This window comes from Clupea harengus, chromosome 20, assembly GCF_900700415.2.
Source record: "Clupea harengus chromosome 20, Ch_v2.0.2, whole genome shotgun sequence".
In the NCBI taxonomy this organism is placed as follows: domain Eukaryota; kingdom Metazoa; phylum Chordata; class Actinopteri; order Clupeiformes; family Clupeidae; genus Clupea; species Clupea harengus.
Window position 1 is genome coordinate 18,197,187 of NC_045171.1, and position 24,976 is coordinate 18,222,162.

At 44.9% G+C, this 24,976-nt stretch overlaps 1 protein-coding gene across 1 annotated transcript in view; it reads right to left on the reverse strand.

The window, feature by feature from the left end:
* Positions 1-467: 467 nt before the first annotated feature.
* LOC105906216 (connector enhancer of kinase suppressor of ras 2-like) overlaps positions 468-24,976 on the reverse strand; it is a 104,391-nt gene continuing 79,882 nt past the window's right edge. The window contains exons 14-25 of the mRNA XM_042702806.1: positions 18,792-18,835; positions 18,205-18,253; positions 17,998-18,046; positions 15,064-15,236; positions 14,153-14,226; positions 12,427-12,498; positions 7,136-7,206; positions 6,610-6,710; positions 4,899-5,468; positions 4,540-4,573; positions 4,209-4,411; positions 468-3,596 (exon numbers count right to left, since the gene is read on the reverse strand). Coding sequence (XP_042558740.1) covers positions 3,387-3,596; positions 4,209-4,411; positions 4,540-4,573; positions 4,899-5,468; positions 6,610-6,710; positions 7,136-7,206; positions 12,427-12,498; positions 14,153-14,226; positions 15,064-15,236; positions 17,998-18,046; positions 18,205-18,253; positions 18,792-18,835 — 1,650 coding nt within the window. The 3' untranslated portion in view covers positions 468-3,386. The remainder of the gene's footprint in view (positions 3,597-4,208; positions 4,412-4,539; positions 4,574-4,898; positions 5,469-6,609; positions 6,711-7,135; positions 7,207-12,426; positions 12,499-14,152; positions 14,227-15,063; positions 15,237-17,997; positions 18,047-18,204; positions 18,254-18,791; positions 18,836-24,976) is intronic.

Sequence of the window (24,976 nt, forward strand, 5' to 3'; positions counted from 1 at the left end):
GTGGCTAACCAAAAATACCCCCAAATGTGAAGATATTTGATACCATAAGCAAACTGAAATAGGATAACAAAATGTTCATTTGTGTATCCATTTTGTTTTTGGCCAGTAGATGGCATATTAGGACCTCATCCATGCCTTTCAGCAATTGTGACTGCAGCCTGGGATTCAGCAAATTACTGATCCAAATATATGTTTACATTTATAAACATTTAGGTAAATATTGATTTGATGTTATTCGTAGACATTCTCTTTCCAGTCAAATAACTGAAAAAGCGGGTGGACAACACTGGTCATTTGTCCAGTTTGATGGTGTGGAAGATAATGATAGTGATCGTGTGTGTGTTTGTGTGTGTGTATCACAGTATAGATGCTCCATGAACATGTTAAAAGTAGACAGACAGAAGAGAGAGAGAGCAGAGAACAGTGGAGAGGCAGAGCCATTCCAAAACAAAATCATCCGGTCATAGTGCAGAGAAATTTCATTTATTGAAGTCTTACAACTGAGGTTTACAATCAGTATTTATTATATAGATATATAATATTTGTTTACTGTATATGAAACCAAAAAAGGCTACGAAGAATAAATGTCACTTTCTTTTTTCTGTTTTTTTTCTGTATATCTTCTCTTCAGTTAATGTACAGTATAACAGTTAGCTATAGTAATATCCTTGAAAAAGAGCAATATGTTCCTTTTTTTAATGTCGCAGTGCAACTTACATCTTACACATCTGTGCAGTGTACCAAGAGGTCACGACCTCTGAAAAACACACAGTGGAATCCCATTCGGAAAGTTGGAGAGAAACAAGAGCATGGCGGCCTGTGTCCTAAACGCAATGTTACAATCCACATAATTTCTACCGCCAGATCAGAAGCTCAGAGTAACTCGGTTTAAAGTAAAACAGACAGAGCAGTAAACTACGGTATTGATGAGGAAGAGGTGTGCAGACCGAGGCAGCAGTGATAGATCGTATATCCAGAAATACATTTTGTTGCAGATTAACCTGAAGCCTGAGGAGAACTTGAACAGGTCATTAAAGACAAGTGGTGCGGTAACACAACGACACATAGAGATGTGCTTTCTTTAAAAAAATGAGAACGCCCAAAAACGAATAAATCAGTGGTTCAACTTTTTCTCGTTGCTGAAGTGTGTAGGCTACTGTACGCTTTACGATCATCATCATCTCTCTCTCTCTCTCTCAGTTGTCCGTGGCAATGGATTAGTTAAACCCAGAAAAATAAAAAATAAATAACACAGCAAAGGTTTCATGCCTAGTTGGCGATATTCACACGGGAGGATGCCACCCTTTTCCAGTTGGCATAGGCTGCGTGGCACCTTCTTACGCCTCTGTCTGTGTTTACTCTCACAAAACAGGTCTCAAGCAGTCTCACACAATGGCCAGCGTCAAAGAAACCAGAACGTCCTTCTGATGTCCACTGCAGAAAAGTGGAATTTTACTGTGTTGTTCTCCTGGATCAGTGCAAACCCTTATTAATACCGAACGTATCATGCTTACAGTAACGGCTGGACCTCTGAATGTCTAATTAACTAGACTCACATCATTTCAATACTCACACCCCTAAAAGATCAGACATTATGGTTCATTAAAAACACAACCTTGGCCTTTCCCTTTTTATGTAAAAGTGTACGACTCAACAGAACTCCCTTCCTCTACAGTTATGTGCTACATTTGCTTCATGGTATTTGCATCCAATAGGCTTTCTTCTTGGCAACAACTTTATAATCAGTCTAATTTACAGTCATCTGCACTTATCTATTTTGATTAATTTGGGCACTCTGCATAACACTGGTATATAGTAGATCATGTTCATAGTCTGTATACTTACATATGTTACATAAATAAAATTTGATGCATTCTTTATATATTTTCTCTTCTGATAGACTGTACACGACTCTTACATTGAATCTCTGGTAAATAAGCTAGTATAGGTATCTTTAGATTGTTTAGCAGTCAGAGTTTGGCCGTGTAAAGACAGACCCTGTGACAGAGTGACAGTTATATAGAAAGTGCATTCTTCAAGTGCATCCTGTCCTGTCCTCTATAGCAAGATGCAGCAAGACATTTGTCGCTCTTCCTTACCGCATGTACCAGCTAACATGCTACTATGTTATCCAACACTGGCTACCGCACACTGGAATAATCTCTGAGCTTCTGCTGATGAAAACACAAATACCGATAGGTGTGTCAGTCTCCAACGACATGATGGTGTTGAGAACTCTGTTTCAGACAGAAGAAACAAACCTAGGTGGTGGAGAGAAAGGTTGGGACCGCCCGGGAGCGTTCCTGTCTCGACCCGCAGTCCATGACCGAAGTTCGTCTGCACTTTAAAGCAACAGGTAACCTCTCAAGCCAAAAAAAGCTGTACTATTTTTAAGTTCTCTGTTTTCTTTTTACTTCTCTTTTTTTCTAAGTATTTGTTTTCAAATTTTTCTACTTTTCTATAAACAAACTAAAACAACAAACGAACGAAAGAATCTCTCTCCGATTCTGCACACATACACAGAATCGCAAAAAAGATTGCATTCACAAGAATACGTCACAGTTTTTGTTGTGTCTGTGGACTTTTTTGACAGTGGCTACTTCTACAGTAAGCAATCGTTAAGGTCTTTCTCTCTTCTCCACGCTGACTGATGCGCAGGGCGGTTGCCTGCGTCCAGGGGCTTCCAGTGAGAAGTTTGGAAGGATTCACACCCAGACTCATTTTGGATTCAGCAGAGGAGTCCTTGGGGAGAGTTCACTGTCAGAGGAGCAGGCAAGGAAGGAGAGTATACTGGAGGGAGAGGGAGCTGGGAATCCAGCTCCGTACAAAAGTACAGTGTTGTGGCAGAAATGCTTTACTTCTGTATTGCTACTATATCCAACCCCCACCCCCACCCCACCCCACCCCATCTGGAAAAAAATAAAACAGATGAATAAATAAATAAGTCAGCCTCAAACCTCCCACATGCCAAACAACCTAAAGAAATCAAAAGAAAAATACATTTTCATTATGATCAAGGTCGCAACTGAGCTAGATTTATACTGAGTTCGACAAACTAAGACAAAAAAAAAAAAAGAGGAAGAATACTACTTTCTCTTCAGGCATGCATCAGGCACCCTTTGGGGCTTTACGGACTGTGGAGGTCCACAGTATGCACACTGGAGCTGCTGGGACTCAGTACTGTATGTACACTTCTTACAGTGGTTGGTTGGTTGGTCGGTCACGCTGGGTGTGGAGCAACAGAAAGAAAAGAAAAAGTAGAGACAGAGAAGAGTGTAAGGGAAAGAGAAAGAAACTGTTTTAAAGGTGAACTTAAGAGGCTATGGCTGGGAGGGTAGGGGAGAGGCAAGGGGGTTAGCCCCTCCCCCGTCTCCATGGTACCCATACTACACGTGGGTCTCGATGAAGGAGTGCGTGTGCGTCATCAGAGGGGCGGCGAGAGGCGAGAGGTCGGCTGCCCCGTTGTTGCCCGAGCTAAACTCGCAGATGTCTAGGAACAGCTCGTGGTGCCACTGCTTCATCTCGCGCAGCTTCTTGGAGGTGAGTTTGGGGTCCTCGAGCAGCTGGTTGATGATGGCCAGCTCTCCCTCTTTAGCCTGGGTGGGGAGAAGGACAAACAAACACAGTCTGTCTCTCCGCCGTGATCCCTGCATGAATCACTCTTTGCAGCCATCTGAAGCAACTCACATATGGGGTTTGGTTCATTTGAATTGGCTGCCATCACTAGTTATTGCTTTCCAAGTTTTTTGTTTTTTTCAATAACCACTAATACTTAATCTTTAAGCACGACAACACACAACATGTTTATTTCATAAATACATTTAGAATCTACCAGTGCGCTGAGAAATTTAGTAATTATTTAGTGGAAACAGGCAGAAGTGATGTATTTCTGTTATAGGACAGTGTTGATAATGTATGGAGGGGATTTGTTATTAATGCTGCTTGATTCAGGATTCTATGACCCTCAGGGGAGTCTCTCCCCTAAACCAATCCCAGTTTAGAAAATCGTCTGAGAGGATTCCATTAACCAATCAACATGTTTCATAAATTATCTACTGAAAGATATTGGATCAAATGCAAGCTCTGATTGGCTGATCTGATCCAGTGAGAGGAGGGCACTTACCACCTGTCCCTCCTGAAAAGGTGCGTGTGGTCAGTAAGGTCAGCGCTAAAGTTCAGTACCTGGGGTCGGAGGTCAGAGGTCGTACCTTAAGGGTGCTGTTGAGGGCTCGGACGTGGTGCAGCTTGTCGTTGACGACAGGGTCATCGCAGCGCTTGAGGAAAATGCGGCGGAACTCCTGTTTGGTGGTGGGCCGCAGGTCGCCCAGGACGGAGAGGTTGGCCTGCTCCAGCGAGCGGTACAGCTCCTCCAGGCCGTCTGGCGCCGTGCTACCATCACACTCCTCTCTCGCTGCACGTCACACACACATCAGAGAGTGTGGTTACATACAGTACATAGACATGAGTGTCCTGGTCATGATGCTTATCCCGGTTTTCATCACATTTAGGATATGATGTTTACATGGAACATAGAATTACGTGTGCAAACATAACAATCTAATTCTTCAGAAACCTGGGACATTAATGTCCACAGAGAAGGGACACAAACATACAACGTGTTCCCATCCTGGGTTTCAAACAAACTCCTGACTACTCTTTTAGACTACACCAGAGCTACTTTATCATCACTGTCCCTTACTGTATGGTGGCCGAGCCTGTGATATTAGTAGACATGATAGTTGTAGGGTAAAAGTATTCTCAGATATATATATATAGTATACTTCTAGTTGTATGACTGTGTACAATCATAACATAGAGTATAAGTGTTTGGTGGAATAAATGTATTTTCAGTGACTATTTAAGCAGTGTGAATACTATGTTATTGCTGTGTTTTGTACGTATGTGTGCACACCTTCTTTGCCATCGTCGCTGTGTGTGTTTGAGGGCCTGTCCTCATCCTCGCTCCTCTCGTCGTGCGCGTGCGCCCGCGTGGCGCTGGCAGAGGTGTGTGTGCGCGGCGGCCGCAGCTCGCGGTTACGCGGCAGGCTCTGGCTGCGCTGCTTGTGCGCGCGTCTGTGCGCGTGCTTCTCCCCGGCCCGGTCGCTCTCGCTCTCCACCAATGGGAACGGCCCGTCGCGGTCCACGTGGTGGTGCCGGCGCACGGGCAACGTGGCTTGCCGCCGCCGCTCCGGCGACATCGTCAGACTCGGCACCCCGCCCCTGCCCCCGTATCCATCCCCGCCCTCGCCCTCTCCCCCGCTACCGCCGCTGCCACCGGTGGGGACCGTCTGCAGGAAGTGCAGTCCGGAGCTGGTGAGGGGCGTCTCTATGAGGTCCTGCCAGGAGCGGCGCTCGCGGTGCGTGGAGCGGCAGCCGGAGGAGTCCTCGGCGGACGAGTGCGAGTAGTTGGACTCGCTGGAGAAGTGGCGGCCCTGGTGTTCGGGGAAGGGGCTGGTGGAGGAGGTGACCTGCAGGGGGAGAGGGGAGGGCGTGAGGGAGCGCCGCAGGTTCACCGAGCTCTGGGAGCGCGGCAGCTGATCGTAGCAGTGCAGCTGGTGAACCTGACGGTGAGGGAGAGGCGGTAGAGGTGTGTGGAGAGGGAAGAGGAGAGGGGTGTGTGTGTGTGTGTGGAGTGGGGAGAGGAGACAGGAGACAGGACAGGTGTGTGTATGTGTGTGTGTGTGTGTGTGTGTGTGTGTGTGTGTGTGTGTGTGTGGTAGTAGTAGTGGGGACGGCGGGAGAGGAGGTGGTCGGTTGGAGGTTGAAAGGGAGGAATAAGAAATCACACACAGGTACACACAGTCCACACACACACATGCAGATGAACAGGCAGACAGACGTAAACACACACACACACACACACACATACATACAGGTGCGTGTGTGGGAGATATATGGGAGCACCAGAAGAAGGTAGGAGTGTGGGAGAAGAGTGTGTGGGGGAGAGGATGAGATGGAGAATGAGTGTCTTTGGTACATTTCATATATCTGAAGTGTCTGAGACCTACAAAGTTCAAGGACCATCACTGTTTGTAGTGGTAGATTAACAGACAACATTTATGCAAAAGGTTGAATGTCTTACAATCTAAACCCAAATTATTTCTGTGACATTAACTCAATACACTTCGTCAGGGTACAACAAAGGTTTTGTACATTACTGATGAGAAATACCAAGTTTTCATACATTGTTCTATGTCTTGTGTGCTATTCTTATGGAGAGTGTGTAGTTGGACTGTCCAACACAGCACCCTCTAGTGGTGATATAGTAAATAAATGTCTATTCATGTGAAGGCAGATGAATATTATCAGAAGTGAAGCTGATTAAAACCATCCTTCCCTCTCTCACCCAACCCCCCACACACACCCACCCCCTTCTCTTTCTCCCTCTCATGTTTTATTCAGAGTATTGAGTTTTATTAAGCACACTGGACTCGTAGTGTTGGCCCCCTTAAATGAGTATCCCCCAGAGAGATAATGCGCTGTAAGACATTACACAACAACATCAACAATATGAGAAGAGGAGTTCATCTAAGAAAGTGTGTGTGTGTGCGTGTGTGTGTGTGTGTGTGTGTGTGTGTGTGTGTGTGTGTGTGTGTGTGTGCTCCTCACCGAGGGAGTGCGATGGTAGGTGTCACACAGCGATGATGGTCCGTCTTGTTTTAAGGTCATGGAACCGTCCATTTCATCCTGGTCACTCTCACTCCAGTAGTCTGGGAAGATTTGAAAGATATTATGTACAGTTTTTTCAGACCAGCCACAAACATTTTCAGAAGGAATGTTAGATGTAGACATATGTACCAAAATACAATTTAAATCATAATATTAAGTAAAGGAATATCATGACACTTGGCACCACTGTATCATTTTTCTCCAAACTCAAACTCACTATTATGTAACATATTTCTCTGAATGTTTTTTTTGTGGTGTTTTTTTTTCTTTTACTACAAATGGTGACAATAACAGGTGACTTCCAAAGTTTAGTGTATTTAAGCTCATGTTTGTCCATTTAACCTGTTTACAGCACAGGGGGCGTCTAGCCTTCAATTAGGCAATAAAAGCCTAACCTTGGCAATGCCAGTGTGGTGCCCTGCCAACTGTGGAACAGGAAGTCAGAAATTACATTAACAAGCCTCACCTTCATCTGGACGGGGCACCTTGTCATCGGGTGTGTAGCCAATGGCTGCAAGGCCCAGACGGTTCATCCACCTATGAGGGACGAGAGGGGCGGGACATGTTTAGGCTGGGCCTCATTGGCGAAAAAATAATCTGTTTTCAGCGATTACGGTATAATTCAGAAGGACCGTGGCGACTGTCAGGAAGCAATGTAGCAATGTCATACACACTATATATCTTTAAACATTGAAGCAAAGGTTTGTGACACAGTCTGGCGTAGAGTTAAGAAAGTAAATACTGATAGGTACATTCCAAACCATTATTCCAGGAAACAAATACATTTAATTTCTCAAATTCCCTTACTCAACTCAGCTTCACTTATTCTCCCGGTCTGTCTCTCTTTCTCTGTCTTGTGTAGGGTGACACCACCTCCTGACTTGCTAAAGCATCGCAGGGTGAACCAGGCCATGCCAGTGTAGACGGGGCGTCCTCTGATGACCTGGCCCACTCCTGAGCTATAATGGATGGCCGACAGGACAGGAGAGGATCAGCATCTGGGAGCACGTGTCGCTTTCCTCTCTGCTCACCTCAGCTCTTATATAAAAAGGTGAGTGTCCTAGGGCACTGTGAACTTAATACTCCATGACCTGATACAGTGTACTTGCTGCACTCATTACCATCATTGATGTATGTGTATGTTAAATGTATTCAGATTTAATCTAGTGTTAGTAGTTTGTATCAAGTAAAAACATGAGCAGTGCACTCAGTGGACATTGTAAATGCAAAAATCTGTTTTCTACCTAACTTTCTGTCTGTCTTTTACTCTTTCGCTGAGGTTCCTGTCTTTCCTCTGTATTAGCCAGACATGTCTGTCTTCCTCTCTGACTGTCTCACCATTAAGAGCCTGAAATGCTCTGAGCCCTTCAGACAACACAAAAGCAACGGAAAGCACTCGAAAAATGGCATTTTATCTGCTCAAGTAGAGACATCTGTGCCCACCGCCCCCTCCCCTCCACTCACCATCTCTCTCTCTCTCTCTCTCTCTCTCTCTCTCCCTCCCTCGCTCCCTCGCTTCCTAAAACGCTCCCAAACACATATAAGTGGAAGACTCCCTGTAGGACAATACCAATTGTGAGTCCTCTTTTGAACGGTAAACAAGCAGTTTCCTCTGCTACTGTGTCTCTGTGAAAAGCCTGCCACTGCAGCCACAGGCAAGCGCCGAGCGGCACCACGGTGTTTGCTTTTGGCATAGTTGGTAGAAATGCATGCATGTCATCTGAGATCCCCACACACACATACACACACACACACACACACACACACACACACACACACACACACACACACAGACACACAGACACACAGACACACACACAGAGAGACACACAGACACACACAGACACACAGACACACACACACACACACTGAGCTTCAAGTCCAATATTTCCCCTCTCTCACTGTGAATTAATGATCACAATCATCTCTCTCTCTCTCTCTCTCTCTCTCTCTCTCTCTCTCTTCCTCTCCCTCTCTTTCCCACTGTATCCTTCTGTCCCTCACTCTTCCAAAAAAAAAAATGTAAAATCAGAGGGGCCAGGGAATGGCGTTTCTGGCATATCCTTTTTTGCATGAATTCTTAATCACAATCTATTTTTCATGCCCCCCCCCTCCCCCCTCTCTTTCCATCTCTGAAGCTCAACCCCCTGCTCTATTTGCAACAAAGAGGAACAGCAAGCTTGGAGCAAAAAAAAAGGTAAAATGGAGGATGAAAGGATTGAGTAAGGGGAGAAGGGAAGAGGAGAGAGAAAGATAGAGAGAGCGATAGAAGGGGGACCGATACAGAACTAAATCATTTACGTCCATCTCTTCCCCCCTTCTGAAGTGACGTTGGGTTAAATTTAGCTCAGCCATCTTTTCTGGAGAAGTGAGTGATCGAGTGAGTGAGTGAGAGAGAGAAACAGAGAGAGAGAGAGAGAGATAGTGACGAGGAGGAAGTGAGGAGAGTTGGAGAGGGGACTGAAGAGGGGCACGCTGTGCGCCCCCCCTCCCCCCTCCCCCCACTGTCCCAGCTCAGCTCTGGAGCTCCAACAGTCACAGATTGTACAGGAGGAAAGACAAATGAAAAAAAACCACAAGGGACAAACGAGTTCACACACCAGCGTCACACACTTGTCCCTCAGGCCAGCGAATAATGAGGGCATGACTAAAAATAGCATACACACACAGTTGCACTTTTGCACACACTCACACACACACTCTATCTCTCTCTCTTTCTTTCATACACACACACACACATACACACACACACAGAGACACAGACATAGACATAGACACACATACATAACCTCTTACAAAGGTACAGACACAAAGCCGCACACACACATAACTCTTACAAACACACACACACTCAAAAAGACATTTCGGTCTCAGAGGTGGTCCTTGTGGTCGGTCAAAGGCAACGTTGGCAGGAAGTGTATTTTGCTTGTCATTACCAGCGAGCGTCACAGTATTTGCGTCACCCACTCCCAGAGACGACAAGCCCAGGAAGCAGGTGTGTCTCGTCTGAACAGAAACAGACCGCCAGGTCTCTCCTCCCTCTCTCTTTCTTTCTTTCTTTCCTTCTCTCCCTCTCTCTTTCTTTCTTTCTCTCTCTCTTTCTCTCTCTCTCTGCTCTTTTTCTTGCTGGAGCTGTTTGGCCTTGTTACAACAGTGTGGTGTAACTATTTTACAGCGCCACAGTGAAGAGCCATTCCCCTGACATGTGCAGCAGGATGGCTTCTCTATCTTATGGAAACAGGAACACATGGCCATATCCCTTGCTTTGATGTCAAATGAGATGCAAAACTTTTACAGTTGATGATCCACAATGGAATGAAAAAAAAAAATGCCTTCATTAACATGAACTTATTTCCATTTGTTCATTGCAAAACTGCATCATTTTTGGTCCGGGTATACAGCACACGCCTGCTGGATATTTCTGCCATGTTTGCTGCTGCTGGATTGAAGGTACTCTATGGCTGCCTATTCATCCCTGAGATGCAACATCGATGACAGCATATGGGCTACACAGAAGTACTTTTGAGTTATTAAGAAGTATTTCTTTTTCCCCAGCTGTTCAGAAAAAAAGTCTCTAATCTCTCACGTCCGTCTCTCACACTCAGAGCTCCTGAGACGTCTCTGGCTCACAAAGACGGCGCTGGTGCAGGTGCCGCAGGTGCCACTCAAAGGTGTGGCTCTCATAATTGCAATATTAAGTGAACCGAATAACTAATGCAATCAAAACCTGATGAGGTATAAGTAGTGGGAGTGTGATTTGGTATTTTTCACACAGGCTGACGTGCTAGATGTTTTAAAATGTTTAATCTAGAAGGCAACAGCGTGCTCTCAAAAATAGAAACATTAACTACCCCTCCCTCTTCAGGGTTCAAGCAGCGTTCATCACAAATACGCTTGTTTGTTTGACCTGATCATGACAAGAATGTCTTGCTCGTTATTTATGTTATTCATGTTAAATGTTCATGACTCAGAGGGATGTTTTGTGTGCATAAGCAAGTTAAACAAATAAAGAAACTGACACCACTACACACACACACACACACACACACACACACACAAACACACACACACTATCCTCTGATGTGGTAACTACTGTGGTGTGGTCCATACAAAGCCATGACCAGTGTGTGTGTGTGTGTGTGTGTGTGTGTGTGTGTGTGTCTTCAGCACACACACTTCCCCTCAGGGCAGGTGTGACGTCAGCCCTCCTGGGAGAAGCGTAATTGTACTGACTTCGTTTTCAGTTTGCTTGATCTCCATATTCATGCATATTTATTGCCCTCCCCCCCTCCCTCCCATTCCAAGAGTGTGTGTTGGTGCAGGGGCCCAAGGACCTGTAGGGGGTTGTGTTTTCTGGTTTTCTGGTTCTGTTGTCTGAAGCAACATTAAGGCAAAGTGTTTTCCCCAGGTGCCTGTGCCGTTTCTCTCTCTATGCACACGCATGAGGAGTCCATACAGCCAACCTCTGGACCAAAGGAGATTTCATCGTCCGCCAGAAAGACTCAGGAAGCAGGAGTGAAATTAAACCATTTTAATCCTCAATGGGATTTCACAAGTTGAAAGATAACAACTCAGAGCAAATATTTATAGAGTCTTCTATAGAGGTCATGACCCCACAATCAGCACACTCCTGATCACAGGCAGCAGCTTTTGTACAGCATCTCTCAACACACACACAAACACACACACAAACACAGGCACACACACTCAAACACCCACGCACACGCACACCCACACATACACACTCATACATGCACTTGCAAAAACACACACACACACAAAACACACACACAAACAAACAACATTTTACAGTAGGGCTCTCACCCCTATTCAAAAGGGATAATTGCTTGAGTCAGGCCAGCGAATAAAAGCTGATCCAGGCATCTGACAGGTTGCACACTGTACTTCATCTCTAGAGTAGCCAAGTCCCTTCCTTCTCTAAAAAAAGACGCACATTGAAAAAGAGAGGGCATCGGCCAAAATGCACTTAAGGCTTGTGGCTGGTTCAGACTTTTACTCCTTTGGCAGCAAAGAAAGAGAAACACACATCACTTATTCATAGGGAGGATTTAAGAGCCATGTTTGGTGCGAATGGAAGTCTTTCTCTGAGTGTGAGTGTGTGTGTGTTTGTGTGCATAGTGATGTGTGTGTGTGTATATGTGATTGCTTATAGCTTTGTGTTTGTGTGTGTTGTGTGTGTGTGTGTGTGTGTGTGCGCGTGCGTGCGTGCCTGTGTGTGAGTGTGTGTGTGCGCGCGCATGTGTGTGTGTGTGGTGGGTGCGTGTGTGTAAACTTGCTTTACATTCTTGCAAATTTAATGGCCATGCTTGGTCCTAGTTTTCCCCAGACTAACACAATAGAAGGTAAGAGGGCACGTTCCAGAATGTGTGTTTTCTCTACACGTCCACACTCACAACGTCTTAGCTCCACTGACTGTTTTCATCATGCTAATAACAACAACAACACCAACAATAACAACAACAACAACAACAACTATAATAATAATGAAAATGTGATCAGTGCTTCCAGAAACATAAAACTATACCAGGGCAGTAAAACTCATTGCTTGTCACGTGTGCATGATATCTGTAATAGGAAATCTAACTGAGAGTGTGTCTACAGACGAGCAGATCGTCAAACAAGCATCTTTTGGATTTTAGGACTGTGGGTTTGATCTGGATTGAAGTGACAGTTATGTTTGTGTGCGCAATTGTGTTTAAAAAAATGCTAATAGTGCAAGACATCAAAAGACCTCACCTGTTCATTTCATCCGAACAGTCCGTGGCAAAGAAGAAACTCTTGATTTTAGGGTGGCAGGCTTTGAAAGCACTACGAGACAAGACAGGCAGACAAAAGAAAAGAGAGATAGAGAGTTAGTGAAAGAGAAGGGAGAGTGATTGTGAAAGGTTAGCTATCAGCAGAGGGATCATTAATGCTATTACTGCATCATCTCCTCTCTGTCTACTCTGGAGTCTTTTATCTAAGAATTTTTATAAGTTTAAATGTCTGTCATATCATGCAGGACAAATCTTTCACTTCTTTCAAACTACATGGTATCCACATTTTTAACAGAGTATTTAACAAAGAATGCCAAATCATTGCATTAAATGATATACGAGTGTCAACTGAACCAAATAATGAGAATCTGCTTCTGTAATCCCCACTGGTAGATTTATAGACATGAGCTGAGGCCACAGTCACATTTACTGACAACTTCCCAATGTAATCATGAGTCTGAATCTGACCGGCAGAGAAAGAAAAAGAAAAAGAGAGAGAGAGAGAGAGAGTTAGTAGTGGAGAAGAGAAGGGAGAGAGTGATTGTGAAAGGTTAGCTATGAGCTGAGAGCTCATTACTGCTGGTATTACTGCATCATCTGCCCTTAATCTGCCATCAGTCAACTGAATTCCTCTACGTTTAAATGGCTGCGATGCTATACAGGACGAATCTTCATCGCTTCTCGTCGGTATCACGTTTGCCACAGAAATCAGATTATGCAACAAAGAATGCAAAATGAGGTCGTCAGAGTGACAATGACAGCAGATGATGGAATTCAACTTCCATACCTCCATACCGGTGGCTTTATAGATATGAACTGTGGCCACAGTCACATTGTGAGAATTTAGTCCAAAATTCCTGACAATTTTAGAATGTAACCATGATTCTGAATCTGGTTGTCGAAAGATAGTGTACGTGTCACAGCGTACTAAACCCTCCATTTTGGACTTGATGACGTGATGCAAGATTTCACCACGTTGGTGGTAATTGATGGTCAATTAGCATGCTACTGCTGGCGCTAGTGCTAACACTAGTGTGTAACGCCCTTGGACGGCACCTCTCTCAGTCTCTGCTTGTCTGTGAGGCACAGGACCGCTGAAGGAGAGGAGAGAGGAGCCAGTGAAAGAGCCCCACTCAGCCCCTCAGCTCCTGTTCCAGTCTCCAGCAGAGGGCACGTCCTCCTTCTGCCCGCGCCCCAGACACCCCGCGCAGCGCAGCGCATCCAGCCCAGCCCAGCCCCTCAGGTGAGAGCCAGAGACAGCCAGAGATGGAGGGGGACCAGGCCTCGATTTCAGCAGCTATATTTAGACTTGCAAAGCACGCGGCTCATTAGCGACAGCTCACAAGGCGTCAGGCCTGGGGTGGGGGTGGGGGGGTGCGTTTGAGGGTCAATGCCCAGGGAGGAGCTGCTCCTGCTGTGCCCCCTATCATCTTTCCCCCGACCTGGAGACGGACAGGTGCGTATCCATCAACGTGACCTACAGCCCCCATAGCCTGATTTTTCTTTCCTTTTCTTTTTTTTCATCCTAGGCATGACGTTTCCCCGTGTTGGTACCCAGAGGGCAGAGCAGATGAGACAGAGACAAAGGAGAGGAAGAGGAAAGAGGGAAGAGAGAGAGAGAGAGAGAGAGAGAGAGGGGGAGGGGGGGAGAGGGGAGAGAGAGAAGGGGAGGGGTGGCATTCAAGAAAGGCCTGAGGGACACTTACAATTTCCGCCTGCACTCGATGGCTCTGTCTATTCTGAACTCTGGGAGACTGATGAATCCCTCCGCTTTCTCGTCCTACATGTGACAGAGAGAGAGAGAGAGAGAGAGAGAGAGAGAGAGAGAGGGAGAGAAAGAGAGAGAGGGAGGACAGAGAGAGAGAGAGAGGGAGAGAGAGTGAGGACAGAGAGAGAGAGAGGGAGTGAGAGTGATGACAGAGAGAGAGAGGACAGAGAGAGAGAGAGAGAGGACAGAGAGAGAGAGAGGGAGTGAGAGTGAGGACAGAGAGAGAGAGAGAGAGGACAGAGAGAGAGAGAGAGTGAGGGAGAGAGAGAGGAGAGAGAGAGAGAGAGGGAGTGAGAGGAGGACAGAGAGAGAGAGAGAGGCAGAGAGAGAGAGAGAGAGAGAGAGAGAGAGAGAGAGATGATGGAGAGGAAGAGAGGTTTGGCTGTTAGTCATGACTCATCGCCCAGCTTTGTCACCATGATCTGATTTCTCCCATGATGTCACCTCCGATCATTTGACAAGCAAACTCATACACTTGCTGCATCTGCAGAACCGACTCTAAATTCCACCGCATCCAAAACAAGGGCATGACAATGTCTCCTTCCTTAATGCCTCCCTGTCTCATCTCCTCAGTAGGACACAAGGACAGCAATCTTTTTAATAAGGTCTATGACACACACAGAATGTTGAACTGCTAGCGTATTCATCCATTCTAAAACAGACTACCTCACCGAAGATGATGTTTTAATTAACTTTGAATAACTTTTAATTTCTCCCCCTATACCTCTAAAGCGGCTTCATATAGTGGTACTTGGTCTGGTGCCTAAATGCAATAAAACCTACATCGGGCCCTCGGTCAAATGATTTTATTTATAGTGTTATGCATTAATGAGACTGGAGGCAGCTTACATTCTGGTTGGTGTACCAGTAGAGGCACGAGTCCTTCAGGATGAACCAGTACTTTTTCCACTTCTGCATGAAGTAGCCTTTGGCATCTTTCTTCTTCCACAGCCAGCCCTCGCAGTCGCCGTGGCCAAGGTCTTTACAAGAGATCCTCCGCCGACTCCCGCTAGTCAGAGAACCTGAGGGAGGACGTGGCATGAACTCAAGTCAAGTCAAACATCATTTGGCTCATTCCCTTCTCAGCTTTCAACAGTCTCAAAGGTTCTTCACACAAAATGGAGAGGGAAAGAGAGAGAGAGAGAGAGAGAGAGAATATCCACAAGCAAGTATTAATAGATAAATAAACAGACACTGGCATGATAAAAACTTTAAAACATTTTTGTCAAATGGCAATGTAAAAAACATCATATGAAGTAAGGGAGAACGGGGTTGGTTGATGGAGATAATTTCCAAACACTGTTAATGACTTAATCATTGGTTGTCACACGGGTTGGTTGTCACACTCATTATATCTCGCCACCAGAAAGAGCTGTCTCCAGAATTTTGGTTTGGAAATTTCCAGAATTGGGATCAGAGCTCACCTACATAGTCTCCTCTGGAGTAAGACAGCTGAACTTGAGATGAGGACCTTTTGTGTTTTTCATGTCAAATTGAAAATATTCAGCTCCTCAGTATTTTTCTTCTAGGCTTTTATACAATGGGTTTATAACAAAACAATTGTTACCCTTAAAAAGTGTGATGGGAAAGCTATAGTTTAGATTGTTGTTAGCGAGCTAACTAGTTGTTAGATGGTTGTTAGCCTTGATCCTAGCAAGAAATTCCAGTTGGGGTTGGTTGTCACGTTCTCTTTGGGGTCACATGGGTTATTTGTTTTGTTCTTCATGTTGTTATATAGGCTGGCATAAAGATGTGTTTCCTGTTCATGTTCCTTGCTCATTTTGTGTTAAGATGCGTTAAGTTATGTATTTGTCAACTTGTCAATGCAATTCAACTTTCAAATTTAGTTCTGCCTTCTTGCCTTCTTTTTAAAAATGTTCCTATTAAAATAACATTGTGACAAACAACCCCATAGTGTGTGACAACCGTCCCCGTGATGGGGTTGGTTGTCACAATGTGTCAGAGTGTCTTTGTTAGTTAATTACCTCTTTGTTACAATAAAATGGAAAATGAGAGGGATACACATTTCAAGCCAACACCTTAAGCTTCAATTTAATGTAGGAATGACTATTGAAAGATGTTTTGATGATGAGCAATTCACACTAGGGTAAAAAGTGTGCCAACCAACCCCATTCTCCCCTACACTTGCTTTTTATCATGTTAATTTAAACCTCCATTAAAGACTTCCTAGATTCCTTCCCCTGTAATACATTTTGCCATGATTAGGCAATAGTACAGTCAAAGACTAACTTTAGTCTTTAAAAACAGCAGCACGCAGTACATGTATGTGTATGTATGTGTGTGTGTGTGTGTGTGTGTGTGTGTGTGTGTGTGTGTGTGTGTGTGTGTGTGTGTGTGTGTGTGTGTGTGTGTGTGTGTGTGTGTGTGTGTGCGCGCGTGTGCCTTTGTGCTTACTAAACGTTGCATACCCCACATCTGATTCCTGAACGTTCTTATTCTACTCAACCACAGTCTAAAGAATCCATTAGCGACATTAGCATTTAGGTGCATTTGTGTGCAAATCTAGGACTAAATCACTTCCCCTCCTATTACCTCAGTGAAAGAGAAATCTTTATGAAGATTTAAAACTTCAAGGTCAGCGAATGCAGTCAAAGGACACAGGACACACATTAACTGTGATATCTGACAAGTCAAGGACTCCGCGCTAGTGAAGAGCTAGCGGATTACACTGACCTTGAAGAAAATAGGGAGGCTTTCTCTATCACGCAAGCGATCGCCATAAGCCTCACACAATGCATCACTGTATGTTCAGCCCCACAGTTCCCTCTCCCCACACTCGCACTCATTAATCTATGGAAATCTTCCATCTAAATTCTGTGGGGCAGCAAGGCCACTGTGGAGGAGACGGTGCGGATGGAGCCTTTTATGGGTCTCCATACGCTCCACTTCCGCTGCCTGAGCCCCGCTCTACACTTGCACTCGGTGGTGTAGCAATAATTGGGATAATAAAACAACGTTATAATATATGCCAATGGAGCACCATGGGGCCCGTTTGGTCTAATTGTAGGTGGGAAGGATTAGTGTGTTCGAGGCGTTTGAAACATCTTAATGCTCGAGGCCTTGTCAGGGTGAAGCTGGAGGTGGCAGTGCAGACAGCACAGGTGAATAGTAGTGTATTCATCGAGTTCAATAGGAGGGACATTCAGACTTGTTAGCATCAGCCCTTCATGCTACTAAAGCCAAAACTAGTTGTGAATGAGCTGCCCCCACTTGGGACACATGAAGAGCCCAAAGACACAAATACTAGATGGAATGCAACCTGTTTACACCATATATGGACATTCATAATGAGCCAGGTAGACATGGGATAACCGAAACCTCTGCAACTTACTGGTTGTGCATTTAATAGACAGACTGGACTGGACATAGAGTAACTAGTCAGTATAACTGGGTATCTAGATGTGGTGTAGGCATAGAGTAACTGGTCAGTATAACTGGGTATCTAGATGTGGTGTAGGCATAGAGTAACTGGTCAGTATAACAGGGTATCTAGATGTGGTGTAGGCATAGAGTAACTGGTCAGTATAACTGGGTATCTAGATGTGGTGTAGGCATAGAGTAACTAGTCAGTATAACTGGGTATCTAGATGTGGTGTAGGCATAGAGTAACTGGTCAGTATAACTGGGTATCTAGATGTGGTGTAGGCATAGAGTAACTGGTCAGTATAACTGGGTATCTAGATGTGGTGTAGGCATAGAGTAACTAGTCAGTATAACTGGGTATCTAGATGTGGTGTAAGTGTTGCTGGCACTGAAACCCACCTTTGGTCCTCTTTTTGGTTTTCGTTCTTAAGGAGGTGTAGTGAAAAGTCTGAGAAAAAAAAGAAAGAAAGAGAGGTCTTGTTTTAGTGTATGGGCTTGATGTAATAATTCACATATTTTCTTTTTTCATCTGTGTGTGTGTGTGTGCGTGTGTGTGTGTGTGTGTGTGTGTGTGTGTGTGTGTGCACATATATCTTTGACAGTTACCTTTCTGACAGACGACCCTGTTTGTCTCTCGATCCCAGAGACGCTGTACCTAGAGAGCGAGAGAGAGAGAGAGAGAGAAGAAAGAGTGACTCCATAAGAATACTACAGATGAATGGCGTGTAATCATCAGCGACAGCAAAACAAACCCACGCAGTCTTCATCCGTGGAGGAATTCAGTCTGTCTGGTTAGGGCCAGGGGGATAATTATATTTCATCATATTATTACACAAGTGGCAGATGATGGTTAGTCACGCCTCTGTGGTAATCACTGACAGTGAAGTGGCAGAAACTTCTAGAAAATCAGATGCTGTATTTTTGCACTCAGTAGAGTACTAAAAATAAACATGGACAAGAAAGACCCTCTTCAATAACTCTAAATACAAATATCACAATTGAACATATCAACTAGTTGAAAAGTTCTTGTCTTCAGTGCACTTGTGCCCTTGTGGCGTTTGTGAAAGTTCATCACTATGGTAACACTTGGGGTGTGTGTGTGTGTGTGTGTGTGTGTGTGTGTGTGTGTGTGTGTGTGTGTGTGTGTGTGTGCGTGTTCTAGAGGACTACTCTTTCTTGAAACCTTAACTCACCTTTCTGTTGTTTCAACTCGCAGTGTGTCCCCAGCTCTCTGCTGCTGCAGTGGAAAGAGAGAGAAAGAGAAAGAGAGAGAGGCAGAGAGAGACAGATAGAGAGAAATACAGAGAAGAGAAAGACGTGCAGGAGAAGTTAATGAAAAAACATGAACGTAAACTTTACATGGGGGGGGGGTTGCAAGGTCAAGTCTATAATTTAATATACAGTTCATGAGTGCTCTGTGCTGAGAACTGCTGACACTGTAGGGAATAAGAATATCTCTGTTGCACAATCAGGTATTTAGTGCAGCAAGTCTGAACAGAGGCAGTTGTTTGTAAACCAATGCATATAGCATTTAGCACCCAAAATGGCTATTTTCAAATTAATTTGTCGTTTGCCATTTTTCTCTCCGTTTGTCATTCTTCACTTCTCGCCCCAGTGTGCAGGTTCAGTTAGTGTTGCTTCGGCACAAACGTAATTTGAATTCTGTGCCAAAGCATTTCAATTTACAGATTTCAGGAAGCTGGATGAGAGAGACTGATAAAACAGGAAAAAGAGAAAAAGAGAGGGAGGGAGAGAGAAGGAGAGAGAGAGAGAGACGAGAGAGGAGAGAGGGGAGTGGAGGAGAGGAAGAGTGACGTCACAGTGGTCCTGTGCGGATCCCATTCATCACCATCAGTGCGCATAATCTAATTCTGCTCCATCTCTGACAATCGCCTCTCCTTTAACACAATGCAATGAAAAGGATTTGATGGGGTGCCCAGCTTCAGTTCATAGCCTGAAGCAAAAACAGCTCATTCTCTCCTCTCTCTCTCTGTCTCTCTCTCTCTCTTTCTCTCTCTCCTTCTCTCTGCCGGGGTGAGTCATACAGCCTCTGCCGCCCAGGCCTGTGTGATCTGATAGACTTCAAACAGGTATCACCCCCTCGTTGGGAAAGCCAGAGGGAGCTGCTTATGGCCTTCAGGCCACGCTGTGAAGCTACCAGAACAGTGTAACGAGCGAGCGAGAGTCTGTCAGCTAGACGGATTGATCGTTATGGTTTGAGTTTGGGACAGAAAATTATGTCCCCTTTCCACACCAGCAGCCATTAGAAAAACAACAGAGACAGACAGACACACAGAGGGACGTTTTCAAACTGATCTCCCAGAATATTGATCATCCTCTAAATATGTCTTTCTGTCTACAGAGCCCCCTCAGACACTCATGAATACCCAGACAGCATCTTGACCCCCTGGCTGGGTTCAGGAACAGGGAGACGCTGGGTGAAGGACGTTGGAGACTGACTGTCTGACTGACCACTCAAGTGTGTGCGGTGGGGAACCAGGCATGAAGACTGCAGGAGGAAACAAACCTTACGGTGGGGACAGCAAGCAGAAGAGGTAGCGGTATTGACTGACAGCTGATGAAGGTCTCAAACTGATTGTCCACTGAGTGTTAATTTCACTTATTCTCTCTACAGAATGCTACCATTCCCTTAGAACACCCCATGAACCCTAAAGGCCTGTGTGTGTGTGTGTGTGTGGTGTGTGTGTGTGTGTGTGTGTGTGTGTGTGTGTGTGTGTGTGTGTGTGTGTGTGTGTGTGTGTGTGTGTGTGTGTGCGTCTGCTGTCTGCTCACACAACCTCACAGCACCTTCATCACTTCACACCATGACTGCGCGTCCTGTGTCCGCTGGTCTTCATTAACTCACCACGACACCTCACACCTCACAGACAAGTCACACATTTATAGTGTTCGTGTATGTCTATGTGTGACTGTGTGTGTGTGTCTTCCATCTTCTGTGTGTGTGTGTGTGTGTGTGTGTGTGTGTGTGTGTGTGTCTGACAGCGATGTGTTTTGACGTGACTTTCATTACAGAGTCTCATCTCAAGTCTCTCTCCTCCTCAGCACCACTGGCGTCCTCAGCTCCATGCGTGATCTGATTCCTCTGTGCCCCAGGTTCCCCTCGCTCTCTCTCTATCCATCTCTTCTCTTTCATTCCCTCTTTCTTCCCATCACTTCTCTGTCTTCTCTTTCTTTTCTCTCTCTCTCTCTCTCTCTCTCTTTGTCTCTTGCTTATCAAACTTATTCTCACTCACTTCTTGTCTCTGTCTGGTCTCATGTGTCCTTAACTCTCACGTTCACAGTCTTTTTATTCCTCACATTCTAGTCTATAATTCAGTGGGGGTTTTTTTTCATCCATTTTTTCCTCTCACACTCTCACTTTTCCATGACGTTTTCTGTCTTTTTTTGTGTGTGTAGGTAACAGAGGCATGTCGAGTCTGGCTCTGTACATTTCACATTGGTAGTGTGTAGACTAAAACAGTCTCTCCCTCCCTCCATCCTTCCTTCTTCCCCCTCTCTCTCTCTCTCTCTCTCTCTCTCTTGGGACCCTCTTCTGATGCTCTCCCCGTGTGAGGCACTCAGCAGCATGCCTGCCTGGGTCATCATCCACACCCGGCCTGACAACAGCACTGCCTCTGTCTGTGCCTGCACTGCACAGCACGCCACATGGCGGACTGAACAAGCCCCGTCCTGGAGCGAACGTACCCCTGCTGAATCCCACAGGCACAACACCCGCCCACATTGTGTCAGTGACACTGTCTCTGGACACACACTGTGCAAATTGGCCTGAGAGGCCCAGAGGACTGTGTGTGTGTGTGTGTGTGTGTGTTTGTGTGTGTGTGTGTGTGTGACAGTGTGTGTGTGACAGTGCGTGTTGGTGTTTGTAAGTGTGTATTTGTGTGTGAGTGTTTTTGTAAGTGTGTGTGTTTTGAGTGTGTTGTGAGTGTGTTTTGTAAGTGTGTGTGTGTGGGAATGTGTGTGCATGTGTGTTGGGATTATGAGTGTGTATGTGCATGTGTGTGTCTGTATATTTGTATGAATGTGCGTGTCTGTCTGTCTGTGTGTGTGTGTGTGTGAGAGAGAGAGTTAGAGTGTGTGTGTGTGTGTGTGTGTGTGTGTGCGTGTGTGCGTGTGTGTGTGTGTGTCTGTATATTTGTATGAATGTGTGTGTCTGTCTGCCTGTGTGTGTGTGTGTGTGAGAGAGAGAGTTAGAGTGTGTGTGTGTGTGTGTGTGTGTGTGTGTGTGTGTGTGTGTGTGTGTGTGTGTGTGTGTGTGTGTGTGTGTGTGTGTGTGTGTGTGTGTGTGTGTGTGTGTGTGTGTGTGCATGAGGAGCAGCAGATGGGTCTGGGAGCCCCGGGCCCCTCTCTGGACTCGCTCTAACCCCAGCTGACATCATGGTTTGTGGGTCAGCGAGAGAGGCAGGAGTGCAGAATAGAGAGAGATGGAGGGGGACGAGAGAGAGATGGAGGGAAAAGAGAGAGAGATGGAGGGAGAAGAGAGAGAGATGGAGGGAAAAGAGAGAGGTAGGAGAGCAGAAGAGAGAGAGATGGAGGGGGACGAGAGAGAGATGGAGGGAGAAGAGAGAGATGGAGGGAGAAGAGAGAGAGATGGAGGGAGAAGTGAGAGGTAGGAGTGCAGAAGAGAGAGGGGATGGGGAAGAGAGAGAAACAAAAAAGAGGAGCAGTGGACAGAAATGAAGAAAGGGGGAAATAGGTAAGAAGGAGAGAAACAAGGAAGAAAGATAAAGGGTGGGAGATGAAAAGAAAAGGAAGGGAAAGTAGGAGGAAGAGAAAAGAAAGAGAGAGTAAGGGAAGAGAAAAGAAAGAGAGTGTAAGGGAAGAGAAAAGAAAAAGAGAGTAAGGGAGAAAAAAGAAAGAGAGAGGAAGGGAAGAGGAAGAGAAAAAGAGAAAGAGTAAGGGAAGAGGGGGTCAAATGGAGAGAGTGAGACAAGGAGCATGTGCGTATGAAAGGAGGGAACTAGGGATAGAGAGAAAGAGCAATAGAGATGTAGAAAAAGGGAACAGGGAGAAGAACTCCTGCATAAAGTGAGAGAACTGATATGGAGCCAGTAGAGAATGAATGACAGAGAGAGAAAAAGTGAGAGAGAGAGAGAGAGAGAGAGAGAGAGAGAGAGAGAGGCATAGAGAAGGAGGACTAAGGGCTCAAGTATGCTTCTGTGGACACAGCTTGACGTAATGTGGACACAAACGTGCGCATGGGTGTCTCCAAAGTGTACAAGGTTTGCTGTTGCGGATGCGTCTCTCAGCGCACAAGCTCAATCACAGTGTTTGAAATAATAGCTCTACGTTGTGCAAATCTACAGCAAAGACTGTTATTTTCATAGGTCTATCATTTCTGCTCATCTCCTGCATGAAACTAGAGAATGATGAAAGGAGAGAAAGGGGGGGAATGAGAGAGAGAGAGAGAGAGAGAGAGAGAGAGAGAGCAACAGACATAGAGGTATAACTCCAGCATGAAATGAGAGAAGAGGTGGAGCAGAAAGGAGAGAATGAGTGAAAGAGAGAGAGAAACAGAGATGCACAGAATTGAGCAATATGATGCTCGTGTTTGTTGTGTTGGTAAAGGATATCCTCCTGGCTGTGTTTGGGCTGTAGGTAATCACTGCCGTAAGGATATCCTTTACCAACCCCACATACGCCACGAGTGTCGCATTGCTTTTATACACAGTTATATTACCGACTAATCGAGTTGGAAGATACCAGATTGTGTTTTTCTTTAGTTTAATTCAATTTTGTTAATTCATTCCCGGCCCCAAAAAATTGTTCCAACCCGAGGTTTCGTCGCCAAGCATTGCCAAGCAACAAATACTGTCACTCTGCAGCCAAGTTGAGTCAGATAAACTATCTCTGCACATTCATGCACTCACCTGTCTTAACGTTACACGTTCATTTGCACATTCCCCCTACTACTCCGTGTGCTCCTTCTCCTCACTCAAAAACTGTCAAATGAAACATTATAAAATTGCTGCCTGTCATTCTGCTCTCTCACTTTGAATGATTGGCATGTTGAATCAAACGCTTGAGTGATCATTAGCGGTGAAGAGTTCAAGTGAGGTTGTTCCAGGATAACCTCACTCATGGCCAGTGTTGTATAGTAACGAAGTAGAAATACTTCGTTACTGTACTTAAGTCGTTTTTTTGGCTATCTGTACTTTACTTTACTACTTATATTTCTGTTTACTTTTACTTTTACTTCGCTACATTTTGCAAAGAAAACTGATACTTTTACTCCGATACATTTCCCCTGAAACCTTCGTTACTCGTTACAAAATCAAATCTTCTTTAGAATTCTCAATTCATGAGAATGATGAGACCAACGTCGGGGACTGTGGTAGAACACAGACTGCAAGCAGGTTTGGCGAATCAGTGGTCCTAGCGCACGTTAATGCGCTATTGACCGTTCGCAAAAGCCCCGTCCTCTTAGTTACTGTTGCTACGTCTTTTGAACTCGTTCATGCACTATACTGTCTGTCAGTGTCAGTGATTCTTTTTGGAGTAGGCTAATATCTCCGCGATATCCTCCAGATCAAGGCAAAATGGACTGCAATATGCAGTGGAAGGATATATCCAAAACATTAAGATCAACAACGAAGGGGACACAACAATAATCGAAGCAAAAGCACACAGGTCTCAATCAAAAAATTAGAAACCCCACAACCTCTTCATTAACTGCCACCAGCACCCTTGTAGACTAGTCATGTTCTTTCACCGCTGGGTAATTTCTGTATATAATATTTCAAGCTAGCTAATAACCTACAAAGATGATTTATTCTTATTCTTTATTCCATCTCTGGCGAGGTATCTAACTAGCTAGCTAGGATGGTGTCAATCTACAGTACAGTAACGTAGCAGTGTGGAGCTAAATGGCTGCTAGTAACGTTATTGTTCAAGGGATGGGTCTGCCTGTTGCTGAAAGTATTTCACAGTCACTGTACCGATAACTTGCTTGTAAAACTGATGATCCTGATGTAATGCTATGGCTTTGTATCAGATCGCCAGGTTATTGCTCTCAGGTTGTGCCTTGGGATACTCAGGAGCCCATTCACAAAATTTTACAAAGATTAAAATTTTAAAAATTCATAATGGCTTTTTGGGACGTTTTGTTTGAAGATGAACAAAACATTTTTCAATTTCAAGTAATGACTGGGTTGTTACTTTCGGTGCTGCTTTAGTATTGCCTATTGTGTTAACATTGTGTTCAAATAAGGCCCAGTTTATAAGTATGCTCATTCTAGTCGGAATAAACTTCATAATTCTCAAAATTCTGACTCTTTGCTTTTTTATTAACAGCATTTACTTGTACTTTTACTTTCAATACTTAAGTACATTTAATATCAGAAAATTACTTTTGATACTT